This window comes from Leptosomus discolor, chromosome 24, assembly GCF_034619465.1.
Source record: "Leptosomus discolor isolate bLepDis1 chromosome 24, bLepDis1.hap2, whole genome shotgun sequence".
NCBI lineage: Eukaryota > Metazoa > Chordata > Aves > Leptosomiformes > Leptosomidae > Leptosomus > Leptosomus discolor.
Window position 1 is genome coordinate 7,709,828 of NC_141414.1, and position 13,973 is coordinate 7,723,800.

Below are 13,973 nucleotides of genomic sequence, written 5' to 3' on the forward strand. Positions count from 1 at the left end.
CACTCAGCGTAACAGGGGGGGGGTGTCCCTGAATCACAGCGGGGGATCCCCATCCCCTGGGGCTCAGCCTCCAGCACCCCAGCGAGAAGGGGGGGGGGGGGGGCCCTGCACGCCGCAGCCCCCCCCCAACTCCATGCAGTCATTGCCAAAATATCCCACCCAGACACCCCCCCCCCCCCCCGGGGGACACGACAGCACTGCCGCAGTGCCGAGGAGGAGGAGGAGGAGGAGGAGGAGGAGGAGGAGGAGGAGGAGGAGGGTGGGCTCTGCTGCACAAAGCCAGGGCTGTGCAGGCGCTGAAGGCCTCTGCGCCATGGCAGGGAGCGGGTGAGGGCAGGGCGGGGGTACCCCCGGCCCCCCCCCAGGACCTGGGGGTGGTTGGGGGCCGGGGGGGGGGGGGGGGGGCTCAGCTCAGCACGGGTTGGGGTAACACTCACGTCGGCTTCGTTATTTCGGCATCAGGGAGGGGCAGGCAGGGCGCAGGCAGGAGAGGCGGCAGCTGCCTGCAGCCTCCTCCACCGCTGCGGCTGAGCCACGCACCCCCCCACAACCTGGGGGGGGGGGGAGGCACGAAGCAGGAGACCCCCTCCCTCCAACTCCAGGCAGGAACCACGAACCAAAGCCCAGGAGGATTTTTCAGCAAGCCATTTCAGGGAACAACACCCCCCCCCTGCTGCCCCCCAGCAACCTGGGCAAACACAGGCGCCCCCCCGCCCCCTTTCATCCTGCCCCAAGTTAACAAGGGTTTGGGGGCGTGGGGGATTTTTTTTTTTTTTTTTTCCTAATTTTTAATGGGGTTCAAACACAACAAACTTCTCACAGAAAGGGGAGACACCGGGTGCATTCCTCCCTGTCAGCTGGGCTTGGGGGAGCAGAGTGGGGGGGCACACACACACACGCTGGCTCCTTCCGCCTGGTTCTGCGAGCAGAGAGGGTTGGGGGGAGCCCCGAAACGGCCCCTCGGCTTCACCTCCAGCATCGCCTCCTCGATCCCCTTCACCACCAAAGTGCAAACGCCTCCGCCGCCGCCCTGAAGGGCTCCCCCCCCAAGCCTCCCCGCCTGCTCGCAGGGGCAGGGGCGCCACACACTGCCCCTTACCCGGCTCAGGACGCCCCCTGTTTGTTTAGGACCACCCGAAGCAACCCCAGCGGGACCCCGTGAGTTTGTCCGGGTATGGCAGCCCCGGGAAGCACCAACGGTAACGGAGCTGCTGCTCGGTGGAGGGTTTAGACCTTAGGAAGGAATTTCACTCCCAAAGGAGCGCAGGAAGAGGGTGAAAGGGGAGAGGGAAGAGAGGAAAAGCCAGCGGCTGCTCTAGGCGAGGGGCAGGGCTCCGCCGGGTCTCCAGGGCTAAGCCTCACCCTGCCCCGGCCCTCCCAAAGGAGCTCACCGATTTCTTTCGGCCTGGGCCAGCGGAGAGGCCCCGGGGCTCCGGGCGAAGGGGCGGCAGAGGCAGGTCGGTGCCCTCAGCCCAGCAGACGGTCTCCCGTTCCCCTTCCACAGGCCGCCGGGGCACTTTGCTGCAGGGGCAGATGCGACGGGAGAAGCAGCAGCTTCCCTTCCTGGGGCTGCTCTGGGGTCGTGCGGGGTCGCAGCCCCTCCACGGACCCTCGTGGGCCACCAGGAGCGTGCGGGGCTCTGGGCAGGGCCACCAGGGGAGTCACGCAGAGGAGCCCGGCACCGGCACCCGGCGCGGACAAGGCAGGAACCGCGCTGGGCTGCGCTCGTTTTCCCGTTCCTCCTGGAAGCTGGAAGGCGATTTTTCTCTCTTGCCCGCGCTGACGAAGCTCCCGTTCCTCCTCCCCACCTCACGCCCCGCCAGTGGAGGCCAAGAGCAGAGGGACACACGGGCAGCAGGCAGGGCCAGCAGCCATCCCAGCCCGGAATCTCTTCGGGGCCATCCCAGCGCAGAGAACGACGCGAGGAAGGGAGGGCCAGCGCCTTCCTCGTGACGGTTGCCCAAATTCACCCCGCAGAGCACGAGGGCGCGGCGCAGCCCCGGCGAGAGACGGGGATGAAGGCGGTTTGGTTGAGGGCCAGCGAGCTGCGAGCGGGTCAAGGCGTGGTGCCGGGGGTGTCCCTGCCTCGGCAGGCGGCAGCGCTGAAGGTCTGGAAGCGAGTTAGTAGCTTCGTTGTTGTTGTTGTTGTTGTTGTTGCTGTTGTTGTCAGCCAACCACCGAATTCAGAAGCAGGAAGGTCGTGTCAGTCCAGGTCGCTCTGCACCAGCTGCCTGTGGAGGGGGGAGCACGTCGCGGGGACACGGCAGGACGCTGCAGGGACCCGAGGCGAGCGTGGCCTCGCGCTTATCTTAAATCCAAGAACAGAGAAAGACAGAAAACGGGGGTGGGAAAGGGAAACAGAAGGAGAGGAGGTTTCCTCGTGTCTCCTGTTTTCATCAGAGCAGAGCCCTGGGGCTCCAGCCCACTGTCCGTGGCGGGGGCGGGGACACACACACACACACACACACACACGGTCAGCTCTAGTTCTACTTTTGGCTGTTGTAAGCTTTGTGCCGCTGGTTCATGGGGTTTTCTGGAGACTTCATCCACTCCTTCTTGAGGAGCTGCTTGAGCTGGGACAGGCGCATGTTGGGGTTCTCTTGCTTCAGGCGCGGCAGGTGGACCTCTTCGAAAGCCGTGAAGGCCGCTTTCATCCGGCGCTCGGGGTGCCGGTCCAGCTCGTTGGCAACGCTGCCGGGAGGGAATTCGGAGCCGGGCGTCAGAGACACCTCCCACGTGGTCCCCCGCCACTCGCCCCGCTCTGAGCCCCTTGTCAGCGCGACCAAGTGCCTACAGAAGAACTCGGGTGATAAAGCAGAAACACACCCCCCCCCCCTCCCCGTGATCCTCCCCCGACCCACTTCAACCACTCTCCAGAGAACAACAGGGCAGGGGACACGTCCCGTGCTCGCTGTCAAGACAGAAAGTCACAGCCAAAGCGCAGCAAGAAGCCGCTTCTCGGGGGGGAGGGAGCCCCCGCCAGAATTTCTCACAAGGAAAGCGACAGACGCCTTCCAAGGAGAGCGCCGCCGCGGTACGGCCACGTACCTGAGGACAGCAATGGCATCTTCAATCGTCCTGGCCTCCACAGATCCTTCCTCCAGCACCCTCCTGTTGATGTTCTCTTCCAAGGGCACCTCCAAGTGAGTCTTCTCCTTCTCCACTGGGAGGGGGGAGAAAGGGAGAGCCGTTAACATCAAACCCGGCCTATGCAAAACCCTCAGAAGAGGGTTTTCCAAAGCACTCCGAGGAAAGTGCTGGGAAAACTCAGGCAGAGTCCAGTTAAAGTGCTGGGAGAGTCCAGTTCCAGCCCTGGAAGAGAAGGGTGCCTGCTCTGCCCCTCCGTGTCCCCACCTCAAGGCGACAGCAGGTCGCTTTCTGCCCCGTTTGGGGGGCAGACAGAGCGGAGCAGGCAGCGCACACGGCCGCAGGCAGCTCCCGCTTTCCAAACCCTTTGTCCTTCAGCCCCCCTCCCCGCTCCCCATCCCCCCCCGCCGCTGTCAGGGCCTTTCCAGGGCACCACCAAACCTGTATCCGCGTTCTCCTTCTGCTGCTGGTCTTTTCTGATCGTCTCCTCGATCTGGGCCCTGGTGACTTTGCCTGGGGTGACCTGCTTGGGCGATTTCCCTTTCAGCTTCGAGTCCTCCTCCTCCAGCAGGCGCTGCAGCTCCTTCTTGCGCTCCAGCTGCTCCAGCCGCCGCTTCTCCCTCTCCTCCTGCAAGGGAGAAAGGACCAGGTCACCTTCAGAAGGCGGAGGGATCGAAACACCCCCTTACAGGAGCAGGGAACCCCACGGGAAGAGGAGCAGGCACCCCACTTCTGTGGCTAAGGCAGCACCTTATCAGAGGAAGACGCTGGCCGGGCCCCCCCCGACCTCCAGCGAGGCGGCGATAGCTCGGCCCGTCCCTTCGGAACAACGATTCCCCCACCCCTGCCCCATCTGCAGCCACGCGCTGCGTCGCTGCCGCGAAACACAACGCTGCCGTCGAGCGGGAGGCACCAGCCAGGACTGCTGGCCAACAGATTCAGTTTTCCACTTTAATTTCAATAAGTGCTCGGGGGTTGAAAGTTCAGCAGTTGCTCGAGACGAGCCAGTCCAGAGGCTGAATTTGTCCTCGGGTCTGGCTCACGCTCTTGCTAAGAGCTGGGACAGGCAGTCAGACCGACCCCAACCCGCCTGTGGTCATTTTAAAGCGCTCCAGAAGGAACTGAAGAGCCACTTCGCCCTCCGAGGCCCAAGGAAGAGGGTGACAAGACCGTACAACAGGCCCTCAGGGGCTTTCAGTGCTCCGAGGTTTGGGTTTTGGTTTTTTTTTTCCCCCCCCTCCTCTCCCAAAAGCCTGCAAGGTCGGGCAAAAAGAAAGCAACAAGCGAACATCTCCGGGGCAGCGTCACGTGCTGCAAAGCCCTTCGTGTTTCGGTGACGGGGACGCCTCGTTGGGGCTCTCATCCATTATTGACAGGGCTGGCACAGCAAAGCCACCGAGCGCGAACGGAGCGGCTTGGCTCACAGGCAGCCGCGCAGCAAAACCGCTCCAGCAGCAACGCAGCCTGCTGCAGCCTGCTGCAACCTGCTGCAACCTGCTGCAACCTGCTGCCTCCACCCGTGTTCAGGGAGCAGGGGCGGAATTACGAGCGCTGGGGTAGCGCCTGCTGCGGAGGCAGCGAGCGAGGCCGGGGGTTGTGAGGCCGTAAGTCACCCCAGGGCTTGGGAGTTTAAAGGAAAGCTCATCAAAATGGAGATTCCAAGCCCACAAATGGGGAAGGGAGAAAGGAAGGGAGAAAGGAAGGGAGAAAGGAAGGGAGAAAGGAAGGGAGAAAGGAAGGGAGAAAGGAAGGGAGAAAGGAAGGGAGAAAGGAAGGGAGAAAGGAAGGGAGAAAGGAAGGGAGAAAGGAAGGGAGAAAGGAAGGGAGAAAGGAAGGGAGAAAGGAAGGGAGAAAGGAAGGGAGAAAGGAAGGGAGAAAGGAAGGGAGAAAGGAAGGGAGAAAGGAAGGGAGAAAGGAAGGGAGAAAGGAAGGGAGAAAGGAAGGGAGAAAGGAAGGGAGAAAGGAAGGGAGAAAGGAAGGGAGAAAGGAAGGGAGAAAGGAAGGGAGAAAGGAAGGGAGAAAGGAAGGGAGAAAGGAAGGGAGAAAGGAAGGGAGAAAGGAAGGGAGAAAGGAAGGGAGAAAGGAAGGGAGAAAGGAAGGGAGAAAGGAAGGGAGAAAGGAAGGGAGAAAGGAAGGGAGAAAGGAAGGGAGAAAGGAAGGGAGAAAGGAAGGGAGAAAGGAAGGGAGAAAGGAAGGGAGAAAGGAAGGGAGAAAGGAAGGGAGAAAGGAAGGGAGAAAGGAAGGGAGAAAGGAAGGGAGAAAGGAAGGGAGAAAGGAAGGGAGAAAGGAAGGGAGAAAGGAAGGGAGAAAGGAAGGGAGAAAGGAAGGGAGAAAGGAAGGGAGAAAGGAAGGGAGAAAGGAAGGGAGAAAGGAAGGGAGAAAGGAAGGGAGAAAGGAAGGGAGAAAGGAAGGGAGAAAGGAAGGGAGAAAGGAAGGGAGAAAGGAAGGGAGAAAGGAAGGGAGAAAGGAAGGGAGAAAGGAAGGGAGAAAGGAAGGGAGAAAGGAAGGGAGAAAGGAAGGGAGAAAGGAAGGGAGAAAGGAAGGGAGAAAGGAAGGGAGAAAGGAAGGGAGAAAGGAAGGGAGAAAGGAAGGGAGAAAGGAAGGGAGAAAGGAAGGGAGAAAGGAAGGGAGAAAGGAAGGGAGAAAGGAAGGGAGAAAGGAAGGGAGAAAGGAAGGGAGAAAGGAAGGGAGAAAGGAAGGGAGAAAGGAAGGGAGAAAGGAAGGGAGAAAGGAAGGGAGAAAGGAAGGGAGAAAGGAAGGGAGAAAGGAAGGGAGAAAGGAAGGGAGAAAGGAAGGGAGAAAGGAAGGGAGAAAGGAAGGGAGAAAGGAAGGGAGAAAGGAAGGGAGAAAGGAAGGGAGAAAGGAAGGGAGAAAGGAAGGGAGAAAGGAAGGGAGAAAGGAAGGGAGAAAGGAAGGGAGAAAGGAAGGGAGAAAGGAAGGGAGAAAGGAAGGGAGAAAGGAAGGGAGAAAGGAAGGGAGAAAGGAAGGGAGAAAGGAAGGGAGAAAGGAAGGGAGAAAGGAAGGGAGAAAGGAAGGGAGAAAGGAAGGGAGAAAGGAAGGGGAAGGCTCACTTAGCTCCACTCCAAGCAGCTGGGGCCAAGGATGGGATAAAAGCCCTTAGCAGGACGAAGCCTTTATTACAACTGGCAGCCTTCAACTTCTTGGTCATTACGTGCTCCGTGCCAGCGCTCTGAGACACAAGGCCCCGGCAACTGGACCGTGCACGATTTCAAAGTGCAAACTCCCTTATTTAAGGCACCGGCTTTCCCTGCCCGCTGCTCCCCTGCCAGGCCTCTCCCCCTCCTAGTCGGGGCTGAGTAAACAAACGGACTCGGTCTCCCAGATGAGGGGGGGATTTTGGCCACTCCTAGGACCTCCCAGGACAGGAAAGGGTGTCACGAGAGGAGGGGGAAACACAGTCTTACCCCGCTAAATTTCTACTCTCAGGGACAGACCTGAGCAAGAGCAGCCGTGGGGCTTTGCCCACCCTCGCTCAGCACAGCGCAGGACAGCTCCAGCTCCAGCTCCAGCTCCAGCTCCAGCTCCAGCTCCAGCTCCAGCTGGCTCGGCCACCAGCCTCTGCCTGAGCATCCGGCAGGTTTAAGGCAGAATGCAGGAGAAACCCCAAAACTGGAGAGATGAACGCGCCACTGAAGGCCCCGCCGCCAGAGTAAGCCGCTTGACGGGACGCAAAGCACACGCGAGAGGAGCCGCGCCGCGCGTTGAGGACGCCGGCATCGTGCCTAGAACGTGGGCAAAGAAACCGTCCCCTGACTCCTCGTCCCGACTCTGAGGCTCAGGGGCGGCTGAACACGGCAACCCAGAGGTGCTGGCGAGCCCCTCGGCGAGGCTGCAGCCGTGGCCGTGGCTCGAATCCCTCAGGAGGCAGATAAGGAGCGGACACACACGTGCTAATGACCTCAGGGAAGGGAGCAAGACCTTTCAGACCAGAAATGTTATTTACAGTTAGAGAAGATGATCTTTTCCCCCTGCTTATGACAGGAAGGGAACTGTCCTACCAGGCAGCCAGCCCAGCAGCCTGTCCCACCCCGCAGCCCCAGCTGGGGCAACGACACGTCTGACGGAGCAGAAATCCAAGGATAACGCTCTGCTGCCGGCAGCTCCTTTCCAACACCGCTCTCCAAAGGGGACACGGCCGCCCAACGAAGGGGAAACAGAGGCGCCAGCAGGGTGCAGAGCCTTCCTCCTCGCCGCACGCTGCGAGGGACCTCCAGTCCCTCCTCTCCCCCAGCCACCAGGGCAAGCTACTGGCTGCTCTCTGGCATTTACAATCAAGTTTCTATTTGCAGAAAGTAAATAAGCTGGCGCCGGCACTCATTTGTCACAAGACCCGCAAAATCTACGTGCTCAGGTTTCCCCGGCGGCCCGTCACGTCCGGGTCTGCTCTCGCACCTTCCGTCGTGCTCAAAAGCAGCAGCTCTGAGCCGACCCCGAAGCCCAGGGGGCCTGAAGCTGCCGTTTTGGAAGCCTTTCCTCAGGTTGGGCCAAACTAAACCAAAGCTTTACGAATCCTGGTGAAAGAGAGGATTTGTCCTATCAAGGACAGGCAAATCCAAGGATTTGTCTGAGTGAAATGTACCACAAAACTATCAGAAAACTGGAAAGGAAACGAGTAATTTTCTCGCTCAAGATTGCCGCGCTCCGCAGGGCGCCGGGAGGAGCGGAGGGCGAGATTTCTTTAGCTGGATGTTTCTGTTCCCAAGGATTTGTGCGTTCAAACGGGAGTTTCCAGCCCGGCAGAGAACTGCCTGAGCAAGGAACAACTCGTTAGCTTTCAGAACAGCTTCCCACCTGCCAGACAGAAGGAGAACAAGGTCCCACGCACACGGCTCCGAGAGCCAGCGGTCCCTCGAAGTGGCAGCGCTCCCAACCCACCTCTTCCACCCAGGAAGGCCGGGGAGCGGGACGCCAGCCTGGCGAAGCCCGTCGCTCCCCGCACGGCGGAAGGGCAAAGCAGCGCGGGGAAAAAACCCACGAGGCAGGCGGAAAGCGAGCTGGGCAGGACCGACCTGAAGGATGTCCGAGCGCCCAGCGGGCCCTCTGAGGGACCCAGAGCTTTGGGACGTGGATCAAACAGGCGCCTTTTGTGCCCAAAGGCAGCCAGAGCAGGTATCTGGGGGGTACTGGGGCCTGGGAGAGTTGGTACTGGGGCCTGGGAGAGTTGGTACTGGGGCCTGAAGCCCAGCCTGGTGTCGTGGGGTGTCTCTCCACGACATCTCTGCCCCCTGCGTTGCTCATTCAAGCCATCAAATTTCAGCACCGCGTATCGAGTACCACGCAGGCGCCCTCCGAAGAGGGAAGAGGAGTCATCGGACTCCTGCGTTTTATCTGAGTAAGAGCTGCTGCTCGCAGCTGAGTTAATCCTGCACTGAATCACGGGAGGTGGGGAGGGGAAGAGAAAGCCACCACTCGCCTGTCCGCGACGCCACTGCAGCTGGGACCCGTCGGCACACGAGCCTGCCAGCCCACGCCCCCGCGACCGAGCCCAACGGGAACGAGAAAGGCCTAAAACTTGCCCCAAAAGAGTCACTGCTCCCCCGTGTGCTCTCCCGGCACCCCTACCCGCCTCGCGTTTCGCTTCAGTCTTTCCCCAGGCCCCGCGTACACGAGCGCGAGGAGGCTCCTCGCTCCCACGCCGCCCACACGCTCTCCCGTCCTCCTTCCCACCGAGGGCACCAGGCGAAGCCGCGGGAGAGGACGGCGCCGCCGATGCCAGGACGCGCCGGGCGGAGAGAAAGGTGCCGAGGGGCTTTGAGCAGCTGCTGAACAAGGAGGAGCTGCTTTGCTGGCACACAGAGCCCAGGCAACACACAGCCTGAGCGGGGAGAAGTTGTCCTCCCTCAGCCAGGCAGCCCCGGTGGGAATTCGGGAGGGAGGCTGGGAATCCGGGAAGGAGGCTGGGAATCCGGGAAGGAGGCTGGGAATCCGGGAAGGAGGCTGGGAATCCAGCTTCCAGCAGCCACCTCTGCTCCAGCAGCAGTCCCGGACAGCGAGATCTCCCTGCACAGACCCCCCCGGGCACGGAGCGGCTAAAGCCAAGGTCGCCAGGGAGGAGAAGGTCTGCCTCCAGCTGCCAGACCTCTGCCCTTGACATGTTCCACCAGTTCTTTCTTCCCACGGTGCTCCAGCAGGTTTGAGGGTTTGTCACCCTGCCCAGCCTGCCCGCAGCTTCACCGGGGACGCGCAGGCCGGGGCGGCTGGGGCTGGGCCACCACCGGACCCGCTTTGGCTGGTTGCACGGAGCGGAGCACCGCGTGACGGGGAGCGCCGCGCTCTGAGCTGCCGCCGGGCTTGGCACAGGGAGAGCGGGAAGGGACAGAAAAGGACGAAAACCCCCCCGAACGTCAAAAGAAAAGCAGTTACCTCGGTAAAACCCCCCCCACCCCCGAGTCTGCCAGCAAGAAAATCCTGGGCTTTCCAGCCAGAGCTCCCCAGGGAAGGTGACAAGCTGCGACTGGTGCTGAAGCGCCAGAGGAGGCACACGCACACGGCAGGCTGGGGATGAGAGCTCCGACGTCCCCTCAGGCACCACGGAGCCACCAGAGTGTCACCTTCTGTTAGCAGGCTGCTCTCAGAGCGGGGAGGGTGGCCTTTAAAGAAACCCCCCAACGCAGCGAAAGCCAACACCAGGACACTCGCCTGGGGACAGCGACTCTCGGGTCCGGACGTTCGGCTTCCCCGCGCCCAAGGATCAACGCCGAGCGCGCCGCCGCCCCGGCAGCGAGGCCACCAGCTCGCCAGGCAGAGCCACCAAACCCCGGCACGGAGCTCTGCCCTCGCATTTGTTTCACTGAGGCTCTGGGGGTCAGCTGTAGGGGTGGGGAAAAAAAGAAGGGGTTAAAAGGGGCGCGAGGGGGTCGATCTCGGCACGTCCCAAAGGCTTTCGGCCGCTCCTGGCGGTGCGGGAACGCAGAGGTGCTGCACGGGGGTTGCTGCCATCGCCCGGAGAGCTGGGGAAGAGCCGAGAGGAGCCGGGGAAGAGCCGAGAGGAGCCGGGGAAGAGCCGAGAGGAGCCGGGGAAGAGCCGAGAGGAGCCGGGGAAGAGCCGAGAGGAGCCGGGGAAGAGCCGAGAGGAGCCGGGGAAGAGCCGAGAGGAGCCGACTGCGAGGTGCTGAGAGCATCCTCCTACACACGCCGCCATCCCCTCCTCCGGGCGCTGTCACACGAGTCCCTCCTGCGCCACGCCAGCGCCACCCAAACCAGCTCCTTCTCCGGGGCAGCCGGACTCCTACAAACCGTTTTGGTTTCTATCCTCTCTCGGACGAGGATGGGAAGTCATTTCCAATCCGAGTCACACATTCCCTCCCCGCCAGGATGCGACAGGGCACCGGCAGCTCCTTCTGTTCTCCGTGGGGATATTCCAGCCTGATGGCACCGGAGAAGCAGCCGAGGAAGGTTTCCCCGGTTTATTTTCCCCCCAGCAACCCACTCATTCCTGCCTGTTGGCCACTCGCTCACCTACGTGGCGCCCCAGCCGTGTGCCAGCGCCTGCCTGAGGCTCCCGCCGCGGGAAGAGCCCCCGGTGCAGTTTTACCCGGAGCCCTTCGGGCAGGTCAGCTCCTCGGCCGAGCAGAGACTTTCGCTGCTGCGGGCTGCGAGGTCCCCGGGGGGAAGAACACCCTAAACCTCAGCATTCTGGTGAAACTGGTGAAATTCAGGCCTAGAGGGCTGCGGCTGGGCTGCTGCAGGGAGAGGGGACGGCCGAGGCGCCGGGTGGGAGCCGCCTCACTGGTTTCTCTAAAACCCAGTCTGAGGCTCTGGGGCGGACCCTGGTTTTCCCAGTTTGCCATTCCAGCTCCCAGCACGGCTCCCCTCTCCAGACTCCCGTGCCCCCTGCCTGCAGGAGGCTGGTTTGGAAGCCCAGTCAAATAGGTCACTGTCGGCCAAGTCCTAAGCAGAGCGATAATAAGTCCTTGTTCCAGGAAGTAATTAGGCAGCATTAGGGGATTGCGCGGGGGAACAGCACCCGGGGCTCCACATTCCAAACATCAAGACACAAATTAGGGGTGAGCTCACGCAGCCGTACGCAGCACGCAGCCACCCAGGTCACGGGGACGCGCCGGCTCCCTGCCTGGCCGGCCAGCGTGCTCCAGTACCGAGACACCCAGTTCAGGAAGCCCCGAAGTCACAGAGCGGCACAAACCCAGGAACCCCCTAAACCCCATTCACGGCACTGACAGAAGCCCTGCCTGGTTCGCACAAGGGCAAAGAAACCACTTCGGGAGAGGCAGCCAAGTTATCACCAGCAATTGTTTCTAGAAAAAGCCACAAAAATCAGAAGGCAGATTTGCCTAATGCCGCTGCAACGTTAAAAACCAAACAACCCCCAAACGAGCAGTGAAGTGCTCTGGTTACTGAACACGGAGGCAAACGGGCCCCCGGGGCAGAGCAACCTGGTACGAACAAACCAGAGAGAATCTTTTGAGACACGTTGTGAGTAGGGCCCGCCAAGTTAGGGAGAGGAAAAAAAAAAAAAAGAGCTTCATAACCCTTAACCCTGCTAATTTCTTTTGCCTTCTACAAAAATTAAAGACAAGTTAAGAAAGGAAAAGAAAGAATTAAAAAAATGGTCAAAAAAAAAAAAAAAAAATCAAGCCCTGCAGCGGAGTTCCTGATCTTTTACTAATTCGATTTGAAATGAGTCCAACAATAAAGCTTTTACTGCCTCCCTCGGGAAGCCAGCTCCAAGATCCACCCGATTTCTGAATTACACATCAAAGCTTACACTTCCTCCCACACTCATCTTCTTTTAGCTCCCAGAGAAGCCACTAGCTCCAGCTCTTCCGCCCAAAACGAAGGGCAGGACAACGCGTGGAGACACAGCTACAGCTGGGGGACAGAGGAGGAGAAGCAACCCTTCCTCAGCAAGCCTGGATCCCAGGGGCTTCGCCACGGGCCAGCTAGAAGACCCCCTGCTCCCTGACTAGGCATTCACCTTCCTTTGTTCCTTCCTCATCACGTGTTTGTCTTCATCCTTCCAGTAGGCATCTTCCAGCTCCTGCTGACGTTTGGCATCGGCTGCTGCCTTTGCCTCAGCTTTCCTCGCGCGGGCAGCAGCCGACTTGGTGTTTTCACCTTGGAACTTCTTGGGCATCCCTCAAGGTGCTCTGGGGAGAAGAAAAGAGGCTCAGATCCTCGCCCTGGGCAGGAGCTCGGGCCCACCGTCACCCCCAGGAAGCAGGAACGGCTGGAGTTCACGCCACGGGAACCCCCTTTGGTTATTGCCTCACGCTGTTTCGAGATCCTGGGCAGAACAGATCCAGCAACCTCCCAGCTCACCCAGGAGGAACTCTGCTCACTCCGCCCCAGATCCTCAGCCGGGGACGGTCCCTCCCGCCTATTCATGGTGCTGCAACGCCACGACAAATCGAGCTGCTGGGTTCCTGGTACCGGCTCAAAAGCACCGCGGCCCTGCAAGCCCAAACCACTCACTGCTGCAGAGTCCCACGGGAGCTGGGCGCTTTCGTTCTGCACCGGCAGGCTCTGAGGGGAATTCAGGGCTGCCAGCAGAGCAGGGGGAAGCAGCACAAACGCTGCATCACACCCTCTGACTGTACAGAAACGCAGCCCCGTGGCCCCATTTAACTTGGATAAACGACCACACAGACGTGCTGTACTCGTTTCCCCTGCGTTGTTCAGGTAGGAACAGTCCTAACAGCCAGGGGGCCAGAAAATTAACTGGGCACTAGGAAAGGCCCTTCCCAGGGCGCTGCCCAGGCAGACACCGCGTTCTGGATCTTAAATATTTGGGTTTAACGGCAGATAAGGATTTGCTGAAGCAGAAACCACAGAGAAGGGCTGCCGTTCAGGGCCGGCTGCTCAAGGTTTTCAAAGCCCGGGCTGGATTAAATCCCTTCTCCTCGCCGATCCGTGCTCTGACCCTTCTCGCAAGTGCACGGTCTGGGCGGGGGTCCCGGAGGGAAAGCCGTGGGACAGCACCGCAAGGCGTGGGAGGGCGAGGGACGCCTCCCCCCACCCCAGGGGCTGCTCCCACCCCTACAGGGACCCAGGTCCTGCACCCAGAGCCAGCCTGTCCCGAGCTGCCCGACCCAAGGGCCGGCTGTCACCTGCCCAGGCCAGACCCCCAGCGTCCCCCGCACCCCCCCTCGCCTTGGGGCCCTACAGAGCCCTCCCCTCCCACGCCAGGGCACCCCCCCCCCCGCTGCCCTTCCCCGTTCGCTCAGGAAAGGGACGGCTCTGCCCCTCCCCAAATCCCCGGCCTCACCCCTCCAGCCCTTCCCCTCCGCCCCCTGCCCTCCCCCAGGGCCCAGGCCCGACCCCCCACTCAAACCTCCCCCCCCAGGCCTCTCTGCCCCGCCCCCCCCAGCCCTTCCCCTCTCCCCCGGTTCCCCTCCGCGCTCCCGGCCCGTCCCTTCCCTCCAGGCCAGGCCCGAGGCCTCGACCCGCCGCCGGGGCCCGTTCCTACCCGGTCCCCGCCGCTCCGGCCGTCGCGCGCGTTGCGCGTCACCGGTGCGCGCCGTCGCGCCCGCGGGAGGGGCTTTGGGGGGGTGGGGGTGGGGGTGGGAGCGGCGCCCGGCGGGTCGTCAGGGCGCGAATCCCGCCGCCGCCATCTTTGCTGAGGGCACGGCCTGCTCTGCCCACGCTACGGCGCCAGGCCCGGCGGACCGGCGGGGAGCGGCGGGTGGGACGGGGAGAGGCGGGTCGGACGGGAGCGCCCGCAGCGCGGCGGGGAGGCCGGGGAAGAAGCCGGGGAAGAACCCGGAGCACTCCGCCCGCCGGCTCCTCTGCCCGGCACAAAGATGGCGGCGCCCTCCCGAGATGGCGGCGCGGCCGAGCGCCTCCTGCGGGCGGGGCCCCCATTGTGCCGGGGTGGGCGGGGCTCTGGAAGGGCGTGTCCCGCTGCC

At 61.7% G+C, this 13,973-nt stretch overlaps 1 protein-coding gene across 2 annotated transcripts; it reads right to left on the minus strand.

Annotated features, from left to right (window-relative positions):
- Positions 1-777: 777 nt before the first annotated feature.
- On the minus strand, positions 778-13,569 carry CCDC124 (coiled-coil domain containing 124). 2 transcript variants are annotated; one of them, XM_086477504.1, is made up of 6 exons: positions 13,535-13,569; positions 12,044-12,215; positions 3,529-3,715; positions 3,049-3,163; positions 2,491-2,691; positions 778-2,308 (listed from the first exon to the last, which is right to left on the minus strand). In XM_086477504.1, exons 2-6 carry the CDS (start codon positions 12,200-12,202, stop codon positions 2,305-2,307), a joined length of 666 nt encoding a protein of 221 aa, XP_086333630.1. In that variant the 5' UTR covers positions 12,203-12,215; positions 13,535-13,569; the 3' UTR covers positions 778-2,304. The 2 variants fall into 2 exon arrangements, with proteins under 2 accessions (XP_086333630.1, XP_086333629.1); XM_086477503.1 differs by having other exon boundaries at positions 2,294-2,691.
- Between the last annotated feature and the right edge of the window lie 404 nt (positions 13,570-13,973).